At 44.3% G+C, this 25,250-nt stretch overlaps 1 protein-coding gene across 4 annotated transcripts in view; it reads right to left on the minus strand.

The window, feature by feature from the left end:
* Nucleotides 1-25,250, minus strand: part of DST (dystonin) — a 1,528,317-nt gene that overhangs the window by 620,802 nt on the left and 882,265 nt on the right. For all 4 annotated transcript variants that reach the window (XM_086926448.1, XM_086926449.1, XM_086926451.1 and 1 more), the window contains 3 exons: nt 18,288-18,371; nt 18,081-18,188; nt 469-567 (listed from right to left, as the gene is read on the minus strand). In XM_086926448.1, the coding sequence (XP_086782574.1) occupies nt 469-567; nt 18,081-18,188; nt 18,288-18,371 (291 nt within the window). The remainder of the gene's footprint in view (nt 1-468; nt 568-18,080; nt 18,189-18,287; nt 18,372-25,250) is intronic.

Raw genomic sequence — 25,250 nt, forward strand, 5'->3', positions numbered from 1 at the left:
TTATAACAATCTGCCATAAACTAAACATGGGTGTGTTGTTTTATGCTGAGGAGAAATCTACTGACCACTTAGGAAGGCCAATGTATCATATTGCTCTCAGCCTAGAGCCTATGGGGTGCAAGGTTTGAACAGTCTCTACCCAGTCCACTTTTCACATGCATTTATGTGTTTAGTTTGCAATAATGACAAACCCTAACATGTGCTACCTATGCTGACATCTTTCTACGTGGACAAACTAAATATTAATGTGCCTGACACAGACAATCAGCCTATTGGTTCTGCTTAGTCGTCTATAATTCTTCATGAATCATGAAATATTTGATGGAACGTTTGTTCCATCAATGGGTGTGGCATGATATGCTAAGTGAACATACTGAAATATACTTATGTGTACGTATTATTGGTTAAAATGTAATCCCTTGAACCTCATATTTTTTACTGTGACTGATATTTTTGTTTGACTGTTACCTCCTCCTCTTCCATCCTTTTAAGGGTTTCAGCAGCAAATTTCACATATTGAGTCATCAATGTTATTAAAGCTGTGTAGCGGGTTCTCAGCTCCATGAACTGTAGAAAAGAAATGAGAAGAAAAGATGTAAGTCTAAAATTTTCACAAATAACCTGCATCCTAACCATTAACTTGAGCAGTAAGCAGCTAGCTGTGAAAATGGAAAATGTTTCTTTCCCTGTAAGCATCTGTTCATGGCATGCAGTGATCTAGATGCACCTGCTGTGCATAATCCGGCCATCTAGTTTTGGGCTTGCACATGTGCAACTTGTTTTTTGTTTGAAGTAGTCTTTACTAGTCACAAGGTGTGGCACCTCACCCCTCCCCCTCCCCCAAAGGGTGAAGCGGTACACAGAGCCCACATATATAAAAGAGATGACCATGCAAAAAATTAAATGTAAGCATCTGCAATGGACCTCAGAAGGATTGAGATTTCACACTGAAGTAGGAGGAGCACGGGGCAGGACTACCCACGTAAGCCTTTCTATGAAGGCCTTAATGACCAGTACCCTAAAGAGGGAAGTGTGCTGCCGATTTTGTAGGTAAGCAGCCACAACAGCCAAATGTAACCAAATGGAAGTGCAGTCAAGGCTGGTGTGAGAGGATCGATATGATTTGAAAGGGAACAGTGCACAAAACGCTTCAATTTGTCCATGTAACAGACTATGGAAGTAGGTCTGCATGCTTTGCAAAGAATGCTGGGAAGCTTCTTGTGAGGAACCAGGTAGAGTTCTGACCGAGTGGAGTACCAAGGCTGGTGCACTCATTTTGGGGCTACTAGGATGAGGGTAAGGGATGTCTGCCTCAGCCTTAGAACAAACGGTAGAAGCCGGAGAGGTGTAAAAGCGTTGGTGAATATCCCTGAACAGTTCATCCATAGTGTGTTGCTCATGGACCGCAGATGTGGTAACCTGGCAGCGAAGTTTGGGCATTTTGTCTTTTCGATAGTGGCTACCAGGTCTATATGTGAGAACCCTCACTGCTGGAAGTAAGTGATTAGGTTCTGGGGTTGGAGTTCCCACTTGTGGACTTGTTGATACATCCTGCTGAGCAGGTCAGCCAAGTCGTTGTCCAGATCTGGAATGTACTTTATAACCAACTGCACCTCGTGATGTATCACTCACCTCCAGATGCCCTGGGTTAGAGCAGACTTCAGGGGTGAGTGCATACCCCTTTGCTTTTTTAGATTACGCATAGCCATGGTGTTGTCTGTGCGGACTAAAACAAACTTGCTGTGACTGAGTGGAAGGAATGCTCAAAGATCAAATTAAATAGCCAGCATTTCTAGATTGTTGATGTGGAGGTTAGGTGTGTGGATCTCCACAAGTGAGGTGTACGTGGTGATGGTCTTTGGTATTCAACCACTGCAGAGAGCGATGTGTACGGCCCCAAATCAACACTAGCTCCTCCCATAGACCCTCTGCTTGAGACCACTGTGCTGCTAGGCACTGTTGCACAGCTGTAAGGTACATATGTGTAACCTTACATGTGGCACAATTGAAATGCGAGACGCCATCATGCCTAACTAATGCATTACTGTTCTGACCATTACCTGACAATACAGCTGAAAAATATGTAGTAGATTTTGGAGAACGTTAACCCTAGCCAGGCTTGGATAAGTTTTCCCCACCCTTGAGTCTAGGGCAGCCCAGAGAAAGGGTTGTACCTGGAAAGACTGAAGGTGTGATGTGGCTATATTTAATGTGAAGTCCAGCTTGTGAAGAAGGTTTATGGTTGTTTGCATGTGAGCCAGATATTGCTGCTGCGTGGCACTCATCATCAGTCACTTGTCGAGGAATGGAGCACATGGATACCACCCCGTCTGAGGTGAGCGGGTACCACAGCTAGACATTTGGTGAGACCTCTGGGGGCAGTTGTGACCCCGAAAGGCAGCACCTTCAACTGATAATGTTGTTCACTCATCACAAACCAATGAAATCTTCATTGGGCGGGGTGCATAGGAATATGGATGTAGAAGTCCTTCAAGAAGTCTCCCTGCTGCAAAAGAGGGATAACATCCTGTAGAGGGACCATGTGGAAATGTTCCGACAGGAAGTACTTGTTGAGGGGCTGGAGGCTGAGTATAGGCCTGAGGGCACCATCTTTTTCAGGAATGAGTAAGTACAGGGAGTACACCCTTTTGCGCAATGTAGTGGCGGCACTGGCTCTATGGCCCCTTTGGCAAGTAGTACGAGCACCTCTTCTTGAAGCAGACATTGGGATTCTGTGGATAACCTTTGGGTGCATAGAGGAATGTTGGGTGATGTATTGGGAAGTTCTAAACAATACTCCTGCCATTTGATGTCTAGAACCCACAGGGCAGAAGTAATTGCCTACCGTAGGGGCAGGCACTCGAGTAGTCTGCCCCTGACGTCTCTCTGTTAGCTCTACCTCTTTCATTTTTCCTTTTATACCCTCCCCTGTTGAAACCCCATGAAGGTGTATGCTGCTATTGTCTGGTTACAGAACTACACCACAGTACTGGGGGTGCCGAAAGGAGCCTCAGTTACTAGGTGTCTGTAGAGCACCCCATGGCATTAGCGGTGTCCGTATCTATCTTTTTTTCCCCCAACATCTCATTGACCTGTAGGCCGAAAAGATGCTTGCCCTCGAAGGGTACATTAAGGAGGTGTAGTTGTACATCTGGTTTAAAACCAGAGACACGTAGCCAAGCATGTAGCCATAGTAGGAGGATAGAATTAATGCTGCACGCAGCTGTGTCTGTGGCGTCGAGAGTGCATGAATGTTGGTGTTGGAGATTATCTTCCAGTTTGTGGGAATGTTCTGGGAGATGTTGGATAGGATCCTCCATTTGATCTCAAAGGGCTCAATCACACTGAAAGAGCAAGACAATGGAATTAGCGACGAGTCACTAAGTGGCAGATTAAGCAGCAAGTGCTTGCCTGATTCACCTACTTTATTGCTCCCCCAGTTTGGGAGGGAAAGAGGGGGATCCCTTGTACCCTGCGAGTTAGCACTCTTCCTGTTTGTGTGGGCCATCAGTGAATTATTATTATTAGGGGAATTTGTAAAGCGCTTGGTGTACGCCTACAGGCGTGTCTCCGCGCCATGAAAAGTGGGATAAGCAGTCCAAGCAGCCAGCACAACCGTCTACCGTCTGAATAAGTGAGTCTTAAGTTTTGTTCTAAACCTGAGTTCTGATGACTCCAAGCGTAACTCTGGCGGGAGGTCATTCCACTGCTTCGCTACCAGATATCTGAACGAACTTCCCCCCATACGCACCTTCCTAATATTTGGAATTTTCAGAAGACCCGTACAGGAGGAGCGCAGAGTCCTTGTGGGCTCATACCTGGTGACCAAGCTCTGTAGCGGGGCAGGGGCTTTGCCACCCAGGATGCGATGACACGTGACAAGGGCTTTGAATTCCACCCTGCTCCTAACAGGAAGCCAGTGCAGGGCCTGGAGAGCTGCCTTAGAGGAGGATCTCTAGGACGCCTCAAAACGAGGCAAGCAGCAGCATTTTGCAGCTCCTGTAGGCGGTTGAGAACCTTTCCCGTGGGCCCCAGATACAACAAGTTGCCATAATCCAGGTGTGAGGTGACTAGGGCATGCACCAGCGTCCGACGAGCAGAAATGGGCAAGAAATCCAAGACCTTTCTCAGAGTTCTTAGAACTCCGAAGCATGTCCCCACCACTCGGCCAATCTGGGGGCCAAAGGCAAGGTCAACGTCCAACCACACCCCAAGATTCCTTACTTCCTGGCAGGGAACCGGCGTCTCTCCTAGGCAGGGCGGCCACCACGCCGACGTCCATACAGATGGGCATCCCCCCACCACGAGCACCTCGGTCTTGCTGCCATTAAGTTTCAGGCAGCTGGCGGACATCCAGGTTGCCAGTTCTTGCATGCACACTCTGAAATTGTCCGCCAACAGACCGGGTGCGCGAGAGAGGGAGATGACCAGCTGCGTGTCGTCGGCGTAGGATACCAGACGAAGGCCATAGCCTTCAACTATGGCCGCCAGCGGGGAGACATACAGATTGAACAGGGTCGGGCTCAGGGACAAGCCCTGCGGCACGCCCTGGCCCAACCCAATCTCCCTGGAGTAACCCTCTACCTGGCGAACCTGAAAGCATCTGCCTGTCAGGAAAGACCGGATCCACCCAAGCGCAGCGCCTGAAACTCCTCCATCATTCAGACACTGAATGTGAGGGTAATTGACCTGTAACGTAGGGGGTCCGAGAGACAAGCTTTAAACATCTTATCAACCCGGGGAGTGATGATTCTGGCTTTCACAGGCTCCTTGAAAACATCTTCAGCAGGATTTAGCATGCCCCTCAACATTAGTAGGCATTGGAGGGACCTTTGAGTGAAGGAAAGGGTTTCAGAAGGAAACCATCCGTCTCAGGATGAGTGCGAAGTTCAATCTTATGAAAAGCTGATTCTCTGTGTAGTACCTCATGATAGGAAGTTGTGTTGTCAGAGGGATATGGTTTGGCAAGGTACAAGTCTGGGTTAGCGACTGCTGGGGAATCTACCCGGCAAGTAGTAGAAGTAGTGAAAGCGGGGAATCTTGTTTTTAAAGAATTACTACTTGTTCCACTTTGATTGCCGAACCTGGAACAGATATCAATTTGATTTCAACTTGTATAGAAGCTTGGGTCTCTTTACACAAGCCTTTTTTTTAAAATTCAGGAAGCGTCGCGGAATTACAAGTCTCTACAGTTTTTTCCTAGCCTTGAAAAAGTCGTCTCAAGACGAAACACGTGTCGGCTGTGAATATCTCTATGTCTACGTGTCAACAATGATGAAGACTTGAAAATTAAAAGACCTTTTGACTATGGACAATATTTGAGTTGTGCCATTTATGTTGTCCAACATCTGTTTGACTTGCTTAAGTCATTTCGATAACTTACTTTGGGTTTTGCTCCGTCAAACAAAATATTTGGGCATTGTTTGTATATGGGGCTTCTTATATACTTTGTAACACTGTGGATGGCACGGTGTCTGACATTGAGCACGCTGGAGAATATCCCTTTTCGTGTATTAGAACTTTGAAACAAGCCTTACAGAGGTGCTGACCAACATATACAACTGCCATCTAGTGTTCAGTGTACTACCACTCAGTACTTTAACCCACAAGTCATAACAATGGCCTGCTGTAGGGGCGAGTTGCTGGACTGGTGATGGATTTTTAAGTCAACACCTTTGCTACTGTTGCATAGCCTGGAGTTGGAATAGTAATTTATAGTATTCCAAAGTCCAGCACCCTTAAAGCAAGTCATTGTGAAAACTTGTGTGGTAAAGTAATGGGTAGTAACATCGCAGTCGGTGGATTGACTGAGTTGTAAAGGCATGCGGGGTAAATGCATGCCGGGTTCCGTCATACAACCGCTGGTTGCTTTACTCCGATAATGGCCTGGATGGAGCCACAGAGGGCTGGCGTCCAGAATGCCCGAGGTGGACCTTGGCCCCAAAGATTTCGACTCTGAGTGGGGCCGAGAGGGCATCTTCAGACCTGATGCTGAAGAAGTGATTGACATAGTAGGCATGGCTTCGAGGTGGACTTCAGTGCAAGGTGTCAAGGGTGTTGCTCTACCCATATGGAGCTGCAGAGGGAATAAGGTGAACAGGTCGCCCTTCTCTCAACTTATATCAAATGCACACAAGACCTGTCACCACTTGTATACATTTAAGGGCCCGAGGTGACAGGTCTTGTGTGCATTTGAGTCAAGGGTGTTGCGTCAGGTTTGGTAATTAGGTGCCAACCATAGCCATGAGGCAGTAGTGGCCTGGAGCCATCAGATGAGGCATGGGAGCTCAAGGCAGGTGCCTCCAAAGGATGGGAGATAGTGCTACTCACTGGAGTCCTCTGTAATGGGAGATGACTCGACGAGGGCCCTTCAGTCTCGACATTCAACTCTGAGTCAGCATCATCCAACAAGAACGCTGCTACAATTTTGGCGCCAAAGTCTCTTGGCTGCTGCATGGCTTCTCTCTTCACTTCACCGAAAATGTCTGGGGCTTCCTCCTCTCCTCAGCGCTGCGCCATTGAAGTGAAGGCAATGCATCTTGCAGTTCCATTCCAAAGTGTCTTTTGTTGTGGAACGCAAGACACACTGCGCAGGCGCAAGATGCAGACTTTGTGAAAATCTATCCTTGGGAACTCGGCATTGCAAGCTGAGCAGAACTGAATAGGAGTCTGTTCCATCATGTGGACATTCTCGGCTGCTGAAGTGATGGGAGTTGTGAGAGTCACAAAGAGGGGATTTCATAAACCATGAGACAGAGTCGAATCAACACCCAATGGTGGAGTCTGACAAACAGCAAGATTGTTTGGAATGATGAGGGATGGTGCCAAAGGCCCAACCAGAATGTGTGGCATCAAACCAGAGCTCCCATAGACACCTCTGAAACCGACGGCGGAGGAAAACAAACTGCCTATGGAGTGCATACCCATGCGCATTGCCTGCGGTAGGTGGAATCGCCACACCTCGTGATTTGAAAAAACTTTTTCGAACAATAACAATTTGCACACACCCAATAGCAGGAGTATGCACAGCATGTGTATCTACTGCTAGACATGCCACGAACATATGATTACATTGTTGTTGTACGGGTGTGACAGCATATTCAATAGCTATTAGTTGACAGTAACCCAAGGAGCCCTGCATTTCTGTATTTAATGCATTGGATGCACAAGTTACTTAGGAGCGCATTCACAGACACCTGTAGATCTTGGTCTGGATAATTAAGTGCCCTAGAATGACTCCTTTTTTAAGAACTCACAGACATCTTTAATAGGGCAATTGAACATGTACAAAATGTACACGTTTTCAGAAGTCCCTGGCGTCCTAACACTCTTACTTATATCCTTTTTGGGACCTGTTTTCTGCACAAGAAAAACAATTTTTTATCTTAAGAAACCTTTTGAGCAACCCACTATTAAACTGGGTTGATCCTTTCCATTTTCGAATATGAAAACAACAGTTATTGCCTTTTGCAGGAATAGTTTTCAGCGTACTTACAGTGTAACATATATGAAGTAGAAAACATTTGTGAATTCCCCAAACATATTGACTTTATGGATGTTCGGGGGAGTCTGCCTGACTAAGCACCATCTTACACCTCTTCCCCTTTCCCTAATACAGAATTTTGAAAGCAGAAAGATCTAGTAACAAGTGTTTTTTAACAGGAGTAAGGGGGATTCACAAACAGCGATTGCATGAAGTATGCTTTGGCATTTATTAATGTAAATTCAAACAATAATTCACTTAAGTGACATTTGTGTGTGCATGGGAAGCATAGTAAACATGCATTACTGAATCACAAATAAAATATGGACCAACTCGGTAGACGCCTGCATATAGTCAATACCTGCAACTGATCTGATTCACAGAAAGTGTTAGCCTACATAATGGATTTTTTTTCATGTGTTGTTTGGCATGATTTGACTGTAACGATTTGAGTGCAGATTATCTGATTATTCTTCTGAATAACGACAACAGGAATAATGTGATATAAGAACATCAAGGGCAAAATATCAAAGTCTAAAATATTGAAGGCTAAGTTAGTGCAAAGGGCCATATTTAATACATGAAGTGTGTATGACAGCATGTAACAAGAGGAACAAGATGTTAAAGGAAACCAAATTCACTTACAACCCTTCAAACAGTTTTAACACCTCAACTCCACCACGCCACCACGGGGAATGTCCCTCTCAGACAGCCTTCTCATAGTGTCCTAGAAAGCAAAAGTTTTCATCTAGCTGACCATACCTCCAAACCCTTGTTGTCTGTACTGGGATACCCCCCATCACCACCCGTGAGGGGTCCAGCTCAGGAGCATTACTCAAAATGATTCTGAGCCTTCCAACTGGGAGAGAGTATGGTGCTTGGGAGACCCCTATGATGTACTCTGCATACCGGTGGCTTCCATTGAGACTTAACATATAGTGGGGTGCCATTCAAATTGTTAGACAAATGTTCCTTGGCTCACATCTTCCAGAGCCTTTGGTACCACTGGGAGAGTGGTGGAATGTCCTTCTTTTTCCAATAAAAAGCTATTGTCAGCTTGGCCGCCCAAGATAGTGTAGCACCGTGAGCCAGTCAATTTTTGACATCATTTCAAGTTTGGAGTGTCTCAAGCTGAACAGCATGACCTCAGGAACGAAGGGTATTAGATAATTCCAAATGTTTTTAGTACGGCTGCCACCTGCTCCCAAAAGAGACAGACTAGTGACCACCAGATATGTATTCTGTCACCTCTACTCCTACTGTCCCTCCAACAGTTGGGACTGGAATTGGGGAACATTTGGTGCTAGCAATGCAGAGTGTAGTGCCAGCCATGGAAGTTTTTATAATGGATCTCCCTACCCAAAACAGACCTGGAGGAGGAATGAATGTCCCTGACCAACAGCTACCACTGCTTTTATGACACTTGTTTGCCACTCCTTGTTGAGAGCCCATGACTGGGGTGCTTTTGTGTGAGCAATGCCCAGTATGGGATGGATATAGGGCCTCCATCGCTTACCGGCTTGGGAACAGGGATTACAGTGAAGTCTTGTTCAGAGTTGCACTCAACCGAATTGCTGGGTTGGTCACCCAGTGTCTAAGTTGTAATCGGGCTATCTCGGAAAGCCCAAAGTCTATCTTTCATTGCAAAAAAATCTTAGGTATGTATGTCTCAAGCACATCGAACAGTATCCTGCACCCCGTCTCCCCATCCCCGAAAGCTGTGCTCTGTGCTGCAGGATTAAATTCTGTGTGGTAATGAATTGGTATGCAGAGGGAGAGCATCAAGGCCATGACCTTCTACGCAGATGTCTCATACCTGCAGTGTTCTAACAACTGGTGTGCTTAGGTAGGATTTTGGTGGCCTATGTTTCTTGTCCGGTACAAAAGGGGGTGGTGATGGACGGAGCATCTGAATCATTCAAACATTCACATGCAGTCAAAAGATCTGGGTTTAATCCATCACCGTTCTTTAGCCCACTCTGCCACCCCAGTTCAGACACGGCTATATGCAAATCAGTCTGACCCTGTGCCTCATGGGAACAGTCCAGCCCGAACTGCCAAGCCATGTCTTCCCTGGACCAGAAACAAGCTTCCGAGGACTGGTTTCTGGCATTCCAGCCGTCTTCAGCCCGGCTTGCTTGAATCCAGTGGCAAAGTGAGCAAGGGACTCATGTCTGAGCATACCCTGCCACACTTATGGCGGCCAAAAGCGGTACAAAAGGGGGTGGTGATGGACGGAGCATCTGAATCAATCAAACACTCACATCCAGTCAAAAGATCTGGGTTTAATCCATCACCGTTCTTTAGCCCACTCTGCCACCCCAGTTTCTTGTCCAACAGAGGCCTACAGATAATGGAGTGGTATATATGCCCCCAGTTTTTCTGTGATTCTGCCATGGTCCATTCCACCACCTCCCTCAATTAGGATGCTGCATAATGCAAGGTATGGTCAACCTACCTGCTTGCCATTAAGAGTCTCTGAGGCACTGTAGGTGCCTTCCTTAACCAGATAAAGTGTATCAGTTGTTGCTGTATCTGCGTGATATATCCTCCATCAACACAGAACAGGAGGGCCTGAAAAGTGTTCAACAAACTCAGGAGTACATTCATTTTAAAATCATTAATGCATACCCAGCCGTGATATTATCAAGTTGCCCCAAGAATCCAAGTCTCGATGAACTGCAGCAAGTATTGGGGATATTTCACATAGAATTGTTCCAACGGAGTCCTGGTGATCCGCACACCTAAGTCTAAGTAATTAGATTTCTTGACATGGTGAAAGGGAAATCCCTGTATGCAGAGGTTGGCTGACAATGTTAAATTGTGGGCCTCTGATTTATCATAATTAATTTTATAAATGCAGACTGACTCAAAGACCCACAGATGGCCAGTCACATCCTGGAGAGATGATCACGAGGGCCCCCAGGGTAAGCAATGAGTCATCTATGTACAGAGAAAGTTTATATTTCGGGGCCAAATTTAATGCCTACCACCCTGTCAGACTGCAAGATGCAACACCCTAGAGGCTCTACAAAAAGGGTTACAGAAGTGAGGAAAAAGGGCACACCTGCCTGGTGCCCCTGTGCAACCTAAAGTCGTGGGAGGTCCGGCCACTGAGTGTGACCTTGGCTGCAGGGTCCACATAGCTGAAAACAATCATGATCAGGCCCAAGTCCAATTTTCATGCGCTGAAAAACTAGGAGCAGAAAGGACAAATGCACCCAGTCAAAGGAATAAACAATTTAGAGATTAACCCTTTTTATAAAAGGCACAGAGGATAGGGTTCAGCCAAACAAAGATAAAGGATTTTTCCTTGAGTGGTGAGCGTCCAGTGGATGATAAACTATATCAACAAATGTCACTAGTATTTTATTAAATATTTATGAGATTCCAAATATTGTTTTTGGAGCATAAGTGGTTATTCTTTAACACTGACGTTATATCTGTTGTTCGTGTGTTGGTAATTAAGCATCAGCATTGCAAAATTATGGATTTTAACAATAAGTCCAGGGGAAAAACATTTGTATTGGTATGCTTAGGCTGGTCCAGTGAGGGCAGAATCTTGTTTAGTTGAGTGGCCAAAATTGTTGTATACAGTTTTGCTGTCAATATTCTACAGTACAATGGGGCGGAAGGAGGTACACTTTCTAGTCGCTTTGCCCGGTTTATGGAGGACTGAAATTATTACTTGTAGGGGTTATGTATCCCAATTCTGCACAGTAGTTAAATAGAGCATCTAGTTTACGTATTAGTTTACTTGAGAATACTTATAAACTTGGGCCATGACCACATCAAGTTCCATGGCTTTGCTAAGTTTTCAATGTTTTTATTGCCACTTTCACCTTGCCCTGCAGTATGGGGCACTCCAAAGCTCCCACTGCAACCCAGAAATCAGGGAGAGCAGTTTGTCCCTAATATATGCCAATTATTGGAGTAAAGAACATGCCTCCCTGGAAGGCAGGTCGGAATAGAAGCAGCAGAACTCTTCACGTTTTGTTGCATCATCAGTAAGTTTACTACCTGAAGAGTTGAGTAGTCCTTTCACATAGTCTTTTTCTTGTCTACCTCACAGCAGCCTAGCCAATCGTGTGCAAACTTTATCCCCCTTTACATATACTCTCTTCTGTTACTTACCTTCAGTAATGCCTTTTTTGGTAGAGACTCTAACTGTAGATTTCTCATCTTAAAATATTTCCCCAGGCATCAGACTATACCTAGAAAACTTCATAGCAGTACCTCTACATGCAGTGAAGTGGTGCCCATAGCGCCACACCAGATGTGACATGCGTGGACCCATGTAGGTGCAAAGCATGTGCACTGATATCCGTTGCTTTCTTGACTTCTCCATGCTTGTAGACGTGGAACTAAAATCAAACTGGTTGTGACTAGTGCAAAGATTTCTAGATTGGGATAGTTTTAAGGAAAAATAACCCAAGTTCACAGAACAGGGAGGATGGGAGGAGAGGTGAGAAATCTCTGGTTGGATAGAGTCTCTACCAGAAAAGGCATAACCAAAGGTAAATAACTCATTCTTCTGAGATGTCTTCTCACCTTAGAATAGACACCTGAGCAGTACCTAGTAAGAGGTGGGTCTGTGAACTAGCTTAACCCAAAAAGTCCTGCAAGACTGAAAAGGAAAAATGCCAGTTGCATCAGACCTGGCTGTCCAGGCACTAGTGTTTTATAAATGTACAGAGGGATGCCCTAATAGCAGCCTGACAGATGTCCAGAACAGGCACCCCACATGCCAGAACAGGGATAGTCGCCTTGGCTCAGGTTGAATGAGCCTGCAAGCTTACTGGAGACTGATTCTTCGCCAGTACATAGCATATAATTATGAAGAGCACATATCCGTGGGAAATGGCTCTTTTCTGCATCACCTTTCTTCTCTTCGTTCCCAGGAACCCGATAAAGAGCTATCATCTACATGGTGCTGTTGGGTACAATGAATTTTAAAAAGAGCCCTCTTGGATTCAGGTAATTAAGTTGTTCCTCTTCTTTTGAGGCAGTAAAGTGGAGCGAAGTAGAGGGACTTCTGGCTGCCAAGAAAGTATCCAGACTTCGGGAGGAAGGTCAAAGGTGCCTAACTGCCACCGCATCAACTCCATGCAAGTAGGTGAAGGGTGGGCAGGTTTAGTACCCTGTCCTGCTCCGCAGTGACAGAAGAACCTCCTGAATTGGCATCCTGATCGGAGGACAGATACTCAAGCTCAGAAGCTTGAGATACCTTGCTCTCAATGCCCAATACGGGGCCACCAGGATAACTTGGGCTCAGTCTGACCTAATCTTCATGAGAACTCTGGGTAGGAGTGGTACCAGCAGAAAGGAGTATAGGACTTTCACTATATGGAAAATGTTTCATCAAGCAAGAGCTGCCTTAGGAACTCCAATACGTAGCAGTCCTGACACTGTGGCATATACGGGTGCAACCACCATTCACGGTCCGCCAGGCATCGACGACTGGACTTATCTGCCCTGGCATTCAAAGATCCTGCTAGGCACTGAACTATCAGGAAAATCCCCTGTCACTTCAGCGACGTCCAGAGACGAAGGGCCTCCTGGAACAGAGTCCACAACCCCAACCCGCCCTGCTTGTTGCAGTACCACATGGTGGTGGTGTTGTATGTGAACACCTGAACCAGCCAACCTCAAATTGATTGGAAGAAGGATTTCAATGCCATGCAGATGGCTCTGAGCTCCAACATACTGGTGTGGAGCTGAGCCTCTGTCAGATACCAGAAGTGATGCATCGGTCACCACTGTCAGCTCGAGGGTTGGGGGATCAGTCTACCACTTGTGGTTCTGTAGCCACCATTGTAGGTTTTTAGCAGTCCCGTCCAAAATTCAGACAATGTCGGAGAGGTCCCCATGATGTTATGGTCACTGGGACTTTAGATGCCACTACAGAGCCTGCAAATGTCACTTGGGAAGCTTGACTAGCAGGATGGTCAAATAAATAAATAAATAAAATGGTCAAGCATGCCAGGTCATCAGTCCCAGCAGCCTCAGAGTTGACCTCACTGAGATCAAGGACCGAGGCTGAAAGGTTGGGATCATAGCCTTAATGTCCTGGTCTCTCTTTTCCAGAGGAAAGGCATGAAACTGAACTGTGTCCAGAATGGCTCAGATGAAAGGAGGAGTCTGAGAAAGGGTCAGGAGTGACTTCAGCCCATACTGACACATGATCACAAAGAAAAGACATATATTGTAAAGCTTTTCATATGTAATTATAATAATATGAGTACCGTTGTGAATTATGGGTGTATGAAATAATCCCCTTTCCTCTTTTTTCCTAATTGCAAAACTTAATAAAATGTGTTTAAAAAAAAAGGTTTGACTTTGTCAAATTGATAGTAAATCTATGTGCCGAGTTGAGGTGGGTGACAACTACCTGGGACAAGGCCATCTTTTACAGCTAGTGATTGAAGCAGGGAAAACTGGGACCTCTGACCCTCTTCAGATGGGCTGCCACCACTGTCATGACCTTCATGAACACCCAAGGGGCACTGGTAAGGCAGAGCAGGATTACAGCAAACTGAAAATCCTTGTGGTCCACCGTAAAATCCTAGTTAATGCCTGTGGGCCTGCAGGATGGGAGCGTGGAAAGAGGGGTCTTGCAGGTCCACGACTACTATCCAGTTTCCAGGGTAGAGGGCAGAAAAGACCAAAGCCAAGGTGAAGGCGATGAAAGGGTGAGACTAATTATAAGAGGGAGTCCACCATCCTTTTTGGACACTAGACGAAAGGGGGATAACAAACCACAACCTACTTCTGGTGCCAGCACCATCTCTAAGGCTCCTAAGGCCAAAAGAGCCTTCAGTTCCTGATACAAAAGAGGAATGGTCCTCGATCAGGCATCTTGAGATGGCAGCACTGGCTGTGGGGTTTACAAGAATGGGAGAGTATAACCTCGCTTAGCGATCTGTAACACCCACGTGTCTGAGGTGACAGCCTACCACTCTGGCAGGAAGTGCAGAATCCTGCGGCCAATAGGGTGGCTGTGCACTGGTTAGGACCCATCTAAGAAGCTTAGGGGGTCTGGCAGCCGAAAGAGCAGTGGATCAGCTTGCATGTCCCCCCTCTTGTCAGTATGAATTATGGGTTCCCCACCCATGGCCTGTAAAGGATTTGGGTGATTGCAGGGCTGGTGGAGCTTGGTAATGAGGATGAAACAGGAAACCGCCACTACAACGCTGCCGTTTTCACGCAAACCTTTACCATGCATGCATTACAACGCATGCGTTGTTACCACGAAAGCCTTTACCATGCATACCTTCACCACGAGATTCGTAGTAAAGGCATGTGTGGTAAAGGCTAAAAAAAGAAAAAGAGGGTTTGGGGGTCTCCCCCCCCCCAAAAAAATTAAAAAAACATGATGGGACGAAGCGGAGGCAATCGGCGTAGTTTGAGAGAAAACGGAAAGAAACTTCTGCTTCCTCTTTATGATGTACGACATCACCAAGTAAGATGAAGTAGAGGAGACGATGTGAAGAGGTAATTGGAATTTTAGTTTAAAAAAAAAAAGATTAAGGGTTAAGGGCAGTGGTAATTATAAGGAGTGGGGAATGGGGGTGTCATGTAAGGGTACAGGAGAGGGGTATAACCTTTACTAAGAGTATGCCCTTACCAAGCATAAATTTACAATGAAAATCATTGTAAATCTATGCGTGGTAAAGGAATATTTTTGGTAAAGGTTATGCGTGGAAAAAGCATTCCGTTGTAACGCATGAGTGGTAAAGGCCTGCGTTGCACCGGAATGCGTTGTAACGACATACAACCGATGAAACCCCTTTCCACGGGGCAGAAATGTCGCTGAGGTTGGCGTGAGGTGGCCAACAATCCAGGAGAGCTGGCTGTAGGCCTACTCTCCTTAAAGCACTCTATCGCCGAATCCACCTTAACTCCAAAAAGTCTGGAGTAATTGTAGGACATGTCCATAAGGCTAGATTTGACATTCCTGGAGAACCCTGTTGACCACATCCAAGTGAGTCAATGGACGGCTATGCTGGTACCAAGGCACTGCCCAAAGAATCTGTTGTGTTCAGCCAAAGGAGATTGAAAACTTAGCTAAATCACTGCCATCCTGAATGGCCTGTGAAAGAATAGCCATGGCTTCCACTGAAACCATGACAATGGCTTGGAGCACAGAATACCATCGGCCACGGGAACAACATTTAAAAAGATAGGAGCTGCTCATAAATAGGAGGCCCAGACTAACAGATGAGAACATTCTATGCCCAAACATATTGATACGTTTCAACTCTGACAAGTGGGCACAGAGCGGAATGCATTCCAGTTAATTTTGCTGTTGAAGCCTGCACCACATGCTCTCATGAGGCTGGTGCTGAGACAAAAATAATGGATCTCCTGGTGCCGCCAGATGGCTACAGACAAGCTTGTGATTGACAGTCACCATGAAACAGGGCTTGGCCCAGGCCCCAACAAAATATCTTTCAATGTATTATTTAATTGGAGGAGAGGCCCAGCCGATTTGTAACCAGGCTATAGCACCTCCACCAGGAGATCAGTTTTGGCCTCCTGCACAGGCAACTGGAGGTCGTCTAACCTGGTTTCAATGTGAAAGATGAGATGGCCCACCAAGTCAAAGTCTGTGCACAGTTCCTGTATTTTGAAGCCCACGTTAGAGCTAAAATCACTTAAGCTTTTGGCGAAATACTGTTGTAGTTCATTACAGCAGTTCCTTTTTGAATACCCAGAGGCTGCCCAGAAGGTATTTTTTGTGTCGGCCATGTTTCCTGGATCTGCATGCACCCCCTGTATCCCTGAAGTGTCCCCGTTCCAGGTGTATAGCCTCAGTCTGCTCAGGAAAACAAGCTGTTTTCTTGTTCAGGGGCATGCAGAGCTGTCTCATGGCCCCACACCTCAAGAGGGTTTGCGTGGGGAATCACTTCCATATTCTTCACTGGGGACAGGCACTATAAAGAAGAGACCAGAAGGATGCAGGGGTTGAACCTTCCCTACGTCTCCATCAATTAGCTCTTCCAGTGATGGGCAGTACACCAGGGGAACACTCATCACTTACGTGAGATTTGAAGGAAAGCTGTTAAGGAGAATGGGGGACATCTACTCTGCTCTGTGTGAACCATCTGTTCCACGTCTCTAAATATTTAGTGCCGAGAGTGGTCTGGGAACGCCCCCAAGCGTCCTGCGCCACGGGAGCCCACGAGTGCCTTTAAAGAGCTTCTGGCGCAAACAAAAAAAGTGCTAGTGCTTCTTTCCATGTGGCTCCCATTAGCCCTGTGTTTTTGAGAGGCTCTCTACAGACTGCTAAGAACCCACTGTAACCACTGTTGTGATTTCTATTACGAGCAGCAGTATCGTAAGGCTTCTAAAAGGAACCCAGTTTGAACAGGTATTACTTTTACCAGCATACCCCGAGGAGCTTCATCTCTTCTCCCTGAGGCCCTCGTCGTGCGCAGTAGGGTTCGGGAACATTGTGGGGGCTTGAGTCGATAATGGTAGGTTTTTATGCTTCACACAGGAGAAGGCCTAGGGACCAAGGACAAATTGTATCAAGGAAAGAACACTGTTGAACCATGGAAAAACACCTTCAGGATCATACCCAGAGCCGAAGGCGTGACTCAAACTGAATTCTGGGAATGTTACCTATGAATAATGTGCTGTTGGGAGTAGGGAAAGAGCCCCCTTCTTATTCTTTTGACTTCGGAGAGGGAGCATCTGAGAGCAAACTTTGCCTTCGTAGCTTTATGCTACATGACCCATTGATTGTGGAGAGGCTTCTTAGGAAAACTCCACATGCTGACACCGTTTATCGTCCTTCCTGAAGATGTCTAAGTAGGGCTGTCACCTTAGTGTTAGTGTAGGGATAGATTAATGCTTTTTATTCATCAACCCGCAATGCAGGGAAACTTGGACTCATGCTTTCTGATCCTCTGCATTCTGCTGCTTGAACTAATTGTATTACTTATGCTACATCGCCTAAACTGGATACACCGATTTGGCTTCATGCTAATTCCGAAGTATTTGAACACCCTTGTACGAGGTCCCTTAATGTTCAGTTATTTTTAGTTTTGTAATAAACAGCCTAATCTTACGTAGTTTTCTGTGGGTGATAAGTGTCCAAGAGGATTACTGATTTGTTGATTGGTCACTTAATGACTTTTCTACCCTTTACACTTTCATGCTGTGAAAAAAAGAACCATTGTATTGTGGTTCTAGAACTTATGGGCCCAGCTTTCACATGTAATAATAGCTGACTCTCCTGCCAACAACAGCATACAACCACTCAGAGCTGAGTCCTTCTACCCCACAATGCCTATGCGTACCTTTTATATTATTCACTTACAAGTAGTATACATTCCTGGAAGTGAACTGGTCATACATATATGAATACAGGAATTCACAAATTCACAATTCACAAAGGTAAACTAACACTTAAGTGTAAATTTATGATTTTTTGCTATTCACAAATACATTTTACAAGTAGTATCCTCACAAGAGTGGCAGAGACTCCGCACATAAAAAAATAGGCTTAGTCTAGTCTACAGTTTCTAAATTCAGCTTCACTAACTTCCATTTATGATAAACACACTTCACATCACATAAATTCTCCTACCTCCTGTATAATCACGTCTGAAGAACTCTGCATCCTGCGGCGTTTCACAGGTGATTTCTGGTGAGAATCAACCATGGCCCTGTATGTCATTAACTGCAATTCATAGTCCTGTTGAGAGTGTGAAACCGTGGTCAAGACACTCAGAATTTGGTTACAGTCATTTACTTTGCCAAGCGACATACAGCAAAACATAAATGGCTGTCTTACCTTGACTGAAGCAGAGTACTGTTCAGAATATTTCTGGCACTCCTCGATTTTGTGTTGCTTCATTTCAATCTCGGAAACCAGACTCTGCAAAAATAAGGTAATTACAATTCATGGAATGTCTTTATTTTAAAATGCCTTTAACATATTTGACATTTCACTCTTTAAATTGCTGTTCGGGGAGGCGTGCCATTCGAACACATCTTCCCTTTTTTCACTAACTTTCACTTAGTTCGTCCCTTTACTCTCCCTTCTTCAACACCTGCCTCCTTTTGCATTATATTTTTGTTTAGGACAACCCTTCAGCTCCCACTCTCACTTCATTTCAAACTTAGTTTATATTGCCCCTTCACTTTATTTCTGCTTTATTGTGAAAGTCTCCTTTGCTACGCTCATTCCTCCTGTTAACCCGCAACCATTTCTTGATCATTCCTTCCTGTACCTTTGTCTCCTTACCCTTTTGTAGCATCGTGCTCTTCTGCTTAGCCAGTCTAGTTATCATGTAGAATGTTGACACTCATGTGATGTAATGGAATGTTGGTATGCTGGACTCTTTGAGTCCGTTGGGAATTGGGCTGAGCAAGAAAGAGGCTGCTCCTGGTGGGGTTCTTGGCATATACTTGGAATAAACTTCTAAATTTACTACTTAAATTGACTCCTGATTCTTACATCCTTCACTACACCTTTTCTGCATGAATATTAAAACAATGGCCTTATGTTAAGTTTGGCTGGCGCTCTGTTGGCTCACCAGACCAGTCAAGGTATTTGCTCCCCTCGAAGTAGACCAGCCACAATATTCAGCAGTTTCCGCCAGAAAGGCAGGGAGCTCACTGCCTCCAGCAGCCACCATCGAAATGGCTATGCTGAAGGCACTCAACGTTTGCTGAGGGGCAGTAAAATGTCATGTTAAAAAACAAATATACTTGACACGCTATGTGCTTTCTATCAATGTATCTTAGTCATTTTTCACCTTCCTTAGTAGTCTCAAACAGGGAAAAAAGTATGCAGAACAACTGCAGTCTAAGGTACTTTGCTAATGGCCCAATGTCAGTCGGGCCATCAGTCAAAGACTTCTGCTGGCGGGAACATGGCAGCTCCCCCACTCTAAGCAGAGCGGGCAGACTGTGAGTTAGCGATGCAGAACACTCTATAATCGTCTGTGTCAAAGTACCATGTCCAGAGACGTTTTAAGGCATGGGCAAAGTGGCCTCTGGTCAAGGGCCCCAGCCTTTCTGGGGCCCCAAGATAGATCCAGCTCTGTTCTGCCGCGTTTTGCCCTGATGGCATTGAATGATTCTTAAACAGATTGTTTTAAATACTATTTTCCTTTACTTTATTTTCATTGTGGGTGATATGCGTGTCTATTATATTTAGTAGAAAAATATTGCGTTTATGTTTCATGCAACATCCGTAAAATAGTTTCTTTTAGATCAAATCAGGACCTGACATATGAGAAATGAGAGGTGTAGTAATGTTCTGTAATGTTTTATTATACTTTAGTGTTCATTGCTTATTTGACACTATGCTGTTGTAACTTGGAATTTACTTAATTAAAGAAATCTAGAATGTTTATGGAATGTAATTTCTAGTCATAAAAAAAAGAAGAAAAAGTTTCTGTTGAGGAGAAGGTACTGATAGTTGCTAATAGGTCATCTAAGGTTATCTCAAAGAAAAATGAATCTTGGGACACTCCTAAATCCTCTCGTACATATTCAAAAAATTATACGAAATTGATGTTTCCGTTGTGGCATGACAGACCACCTTGCTAATGACAGGTCCTGCCCAGCCCTTAAATCCAAATGCAAAAATTGTGGAAAAGTGGGTCATTTCACAAAAGCATGTCGAGCTAAGAAATACAAATCCAATAGGTGAGTTAAAGAAGTGTTGAGTGAGCCTCAATCTGATGATGATGACGAATTACATTGTGGAGAGATTTTTATTTCTATTAACAAGTGTAAGGGTCCGCTTGACGTGGTCAAAATTAATGATTGTGAAATAAAAATGCTATTTGACTCTGGAGCAAAAATTACTCTTATTCCGAAGAGTTTTTACGACTTAGAGTTACATGGTAAAGTCACCATTTACAAGTCAGATATAAGACCTCTGGCTTATGGTGGCAAACCAAAACATTTTGGGGATACTTCCTAGGTAGTATTGAATATAAATGGCGCATGACAGCGGGAAAAATATACATTTCATGCAAGGGTGATAGTATTATCAGTTGGTATCATCAAGCTGATATGGGTATATCTTTAGTTCCTGGAGCTGATACATGCATTGTATTAAGGGATATGTCCGCTAACAGTATTTCTGGTTTGGCGAACTTATCTTATGATAAAATGGTCTTACACTCTGTTGCTGATATTAAGGTTATAAACAACAAATTTAACAACAAACCACACAATGATCCTAGTAGTGCTCTACGTGCTGAATTTAAAAATGTTTTTCTGAGAAGTTAGGTTGTCTTTCAGGATACACTCACAACATTGTGCTCAAGCCTGACTCTAAGCCTGTCACGTGTAAAGTTTGCAGCGTACCTTTAGCCATGAAAGAGTCTATGTTAAATAAACTCGAAAAGTTTAAAAGAAAGGTTATTATAGTTGAGACTGAAGCTAATGAGTGAATTTCCCCTGTAGTTTTAGCACGTAAGGCTTCAGGCGAGGTTCGTTTTTGTGTCGACCTTCGTGCTTTGAATCGTGCGATTGTCTCTGATAAATACCCTCTTGACTGGTAGCAACAAATATTCTTGTCCACTTGTGGTAACTAAATTGTTTCTCAATGCAGTTCGACTGGAAGATGGTCGCATTTGGAATTTGAACAGAATTGTTCCTATACGCACAAGTTTGTCTACTAACAGTCTACTAACGGAAGAACCCAGAGAGTCCGCCTCCCACCATTCAAATCCGAGGCCTCTGATATCATCTGCGGCGTACCACAAAGATCCTCACTCAGTCCCACCCTCTTCAACATATACATGAGCCCCCTCGCGGCCATCGCCCGCCAACACAACCTCAACATCATCTCTTACGCGGATGACACTCAACTGATCCTATCTCTCACCAAGGACCCCAGCACCGCCAAAACTAACCTACACGAAGGAATGAAAGAAGTCGCCGAATGGATGAAACAAAGCCGTCTGAAACTGAACTCAGACAAAACAGAAGTCCTCATTTTAGGTAAATCCCCCTCTGCATGGGACGACTCCTGGTGGCCGGAAGCCCTCGGAAATGCACCCATCCCGACAGACCACGCTCGGAACCTTGGCGTCATCCTGGATTCTTCACTCTCTATGAACAAACAAGTCAGCGCCGTATCCTCTTCCTGCTTTAACATTCTTCGCATGCTCAGAAAAACTTTTCGCTGGATCCCCACCGAAACAAGGAAAACAGTCACCCATGCCCTGGTCACGAGCCGACTGGACTACGGAAACACCCTCTACGCAGGTACCACCGCTAAACTTCAGAAGAAACTACAACGAATCCAAAACGCCTCAGCCAGGATCATATTAGACATCCCACGCAACGAACACATCTCTGGTCACCTCAAAGACCTCCATTGGCTACCCGTCAATAAGAGAATTACTTTCCGTCTGCTTACCCACGCACACAAATCACTCTACGACATCGGACCAGATTGCCTCAACTCTCGACTGTCCTTCTACACCCCCTCCCGCCAACTTCGCTCTTCCAGCCAAGCCCTCGCCACTGTACCTCGCATCAACAAGACCACCATGGGAGGCAGATCCTTTTCTTACCTGGCTGCCAGAACATGGAACTCACTCCCCGCTTACCTTCGCCTCACCCAGAATCACCTAGCGTTCAGAAAACAGCTTAAAACGTGGATTTTTGACAAATAAACATCCTCCCCCTCCTAAGCGCCTTGAAACCCTCTGGGTATGTAGTGCGCTATATAAATTTTATGACTTGACTTCATCATAAAGAAGTCACTCCTCTGCGAAGGAGCACACGTTCTTACAAAATGTATTTATTTATTTTTATTTTTTCTCCTCTTGTATTTTTATATAGTGGTGGGGAAGGTGTGTAGTATAATGTTTTATTATACTTTAGTGTTCATTGCTTATTTGAGACTATGCTGTTGTCACTTGGAATTTACTTCATTAGAGAAATCTAGAATGTTTATGAATTGTAAGCTAGTTGCCTAACACCATCTGCAGTTGTTGAAGGCTTTCATGTGGGTAGGGCGTTATATCATCTGTAACTTAAATATAGAAGACTCTTCAATCAAAGTGCTGTTTTTGAAGTACTTTTTCACAAGAGGGCGTCACAGAGATTATTTGCATTAACATTAGCAAGCAGCTGCTGTGTTACAATATTAAAAACACACATCGCTATCCCTGAATATTACATGAAAACACATTTAGAATTTGGACAAGTAGGTCTGTGCACTGCCAGTGTCTCGGTCCAATAGGACATGAAAGAGTTGAAATAGGATCATAAATTCAAAACTGTTCCTTACAGGGGCCCCCAAATATGCTTGCCCAGGACCCCCTAAATCCGGAAAATGTCCCTGGCCATGACAGCCAAATTCTAAATAAGGCCCATGTTCCACACCAGGATTTTAGAAACAGGTATTATTTTAGAATATAATATGAATGTTACTGTGCTTGAGTATTTTTATTATTTTACAACAAAATGTCCTTCTGGTAGTTTGCTTTATTGCTAAATCGTTCGTAGATTATATGGGCACTCATAAATGGCTTTCTGTTGTTTTACTTTTCTATGAATGTTCTTACCATAGTGTTAAAGTACTATTAATGTCAGAAAAACAGGAATATAGATTTCAAGGTTTGAAGCTATTTTTCTTTAGTGCCATTGTTTTCTTGCTGCGCCACACCTGGCGTCATGAATGACACTATTCATGACAACAAGAATGCATGCACAAGCATGGGTTGCACAACACAAGAGAAGGCTCAGTTATTCTCTAAGAAGCATCTATGTTTATAGCCAAGCACAGCTTTGGTAGGGTGTGAACTAGATGATGGTATACTAAATAATTGTATGCTCTCAAGCATCAAATAAATGGGGTGGTAAAGAAGGCAAACTTTAACAATAAGCATTCTACAATATATATGTTCAGTATGAGATCAATGTATGACTACGTGCATACAGAGAGTAGTAGTGAAAGACAGTCGAATTACACAGGAAGTGGCGTATACATCACTGAAAAGCTGTACAACAGAGAGGATGCTAGTCATAGGGCTGTACGTAATTTCATAATAAAACAAATAGGTGGACACCAGGCAGGATAAAACTTCATTTCAGTAAATTACATTATGGGAAAACTGATTTACTTGCAACATTTTACAATCTGTAACAAAACTAAATTAGAGAAAGAGGCATTAAAAGACCTACGAATAAAGCTAAATTTAGAATGGTATTATAAAAGGATTATGGAGCAGGGATAGGAATGGGTGTAGACAGGGGCATGTGAGGACCTGTGCCTGTTGTGGAACTTCCTAACTCACAAATGAAATGATGCCTCTGCATATACATTTATATTGACTCAGTGAAGCTGGAGAGTCTACTTCTCGGCTTATAGGAACAATGAGTATAATGTTGATACTGATCCCCAAGCCAAAAGAGATACTTGCCCAAGAGTTTACAATTTGACTCTGAAGCTGGAGTTCTCTATTAGGGAAAGTGGAAAATGTGTTTGAGATAGAGATAGAGAGAAAACAAGAGTATCTCCCTATCTCCCTGGCGTTAATATGGGATCGCAGGATGGTGTGTTTAATAGGTAAGCCTCATCAGGCCCGGATTCACACATTTCAAGTACAACACAGAAATTCAGGTTCTGCAACGGAAATGCCAGTAACAAGTCAAAGGAATACTGTGAATCCCTCCTGGAACCTGGAAAGCCTGGGGAAGATAGCTACATGCTGTTGGAGGATGCTGGGACAGGAGAACGTCAAGTAAGTTGTGCCTGTAGTAGTTTAAGTGACTACAAGAGGAAACCACCTAAACACCAATAGAGGAGGTGTACATACACACAAAGGGAAGAAAGCGAGAAGGAAAAAATACAATAAAGGTATGGGGCAGTAAAGCAGTGGAGAGACAAACTCAAGAGAAACCATGCAACTAAATAGTTGCAAGGAACCTGGCTAACTCCACTGCCACTGCCACTTCTTAAGTTTCCCCAAAAGCACCCGCCTTTCCTCTAAGCTTTTCTTTTATTTGTCCTGTGGCTGATCTGACCCAGAAGCCTCACCTAATGCCTCTGTACCCAAGCCTTCACTGTCCTGTATGCCGCAATCTCCACTCTCTGCACTTCTTGTGATGCTATCTTTTACTATCTCATGAGCCCCAGGAGATCAAAGTGGCTTTTAATCCTGTTTTTTTAAAGGTTCTCTCTTAATGATTCCAGACAGGGATGAGGAAATAGGGTATAGCTTCAGAAATAACACATATAAAAACAACAGTTCCCAATTATAAATACTTCAAAAAGGAAAATTTACCAAAATATATTAAAGTAAGGACAGTGAGAAAGATATGAAGGGCTTATGGGTAATGGGTTAAAGGTATATAGACAATATAGTGGGGGCATCACCAGAACCTGAACAAGATGGCTATCGGAGCTGCAAGCTCAATGCTGATCGAGGAACAATCCTGATGCATTCAAAGCCAACAAACATACTGTGAGCAGAGCCTCTAAGAAATCTCATGAAATGGCGCCTAAAAACAGACACCTGTAGACATTTAAACATGGAGCCTCTCTGCCTTACTGCAGAATATGATTATACCAAGAAGGTCATATTCAACATCTGAAATATATGCATGCAGCCAAACCTAGCTATTGGTCCAAGAATAGCGATCATTATGTGGAGTGTGATAAAGGCGCATATCTAACAGTATCGTTACAAAGTTCCGAATTTTTTTAAACTAATAATGCTGGCATCTGGAGATGTAAGGTGCTCGTATGCAAATGGTGCAGAGCATTCTTGGGATT

This window comes from Lissotriton vulgaris, chromosome 6 (genome assembly GCF_964263255.1).
Source record: "Lissotriton vulgaris chromosome 6, aLisVul1.2, whole genome shotgun sequence".
Lineage (NCBI taxonomy): Eukaryota > Metazoa > Chordata > Amphibia > Caudata > Salamandridae > Lissotriton > Lissotriton vulgaris.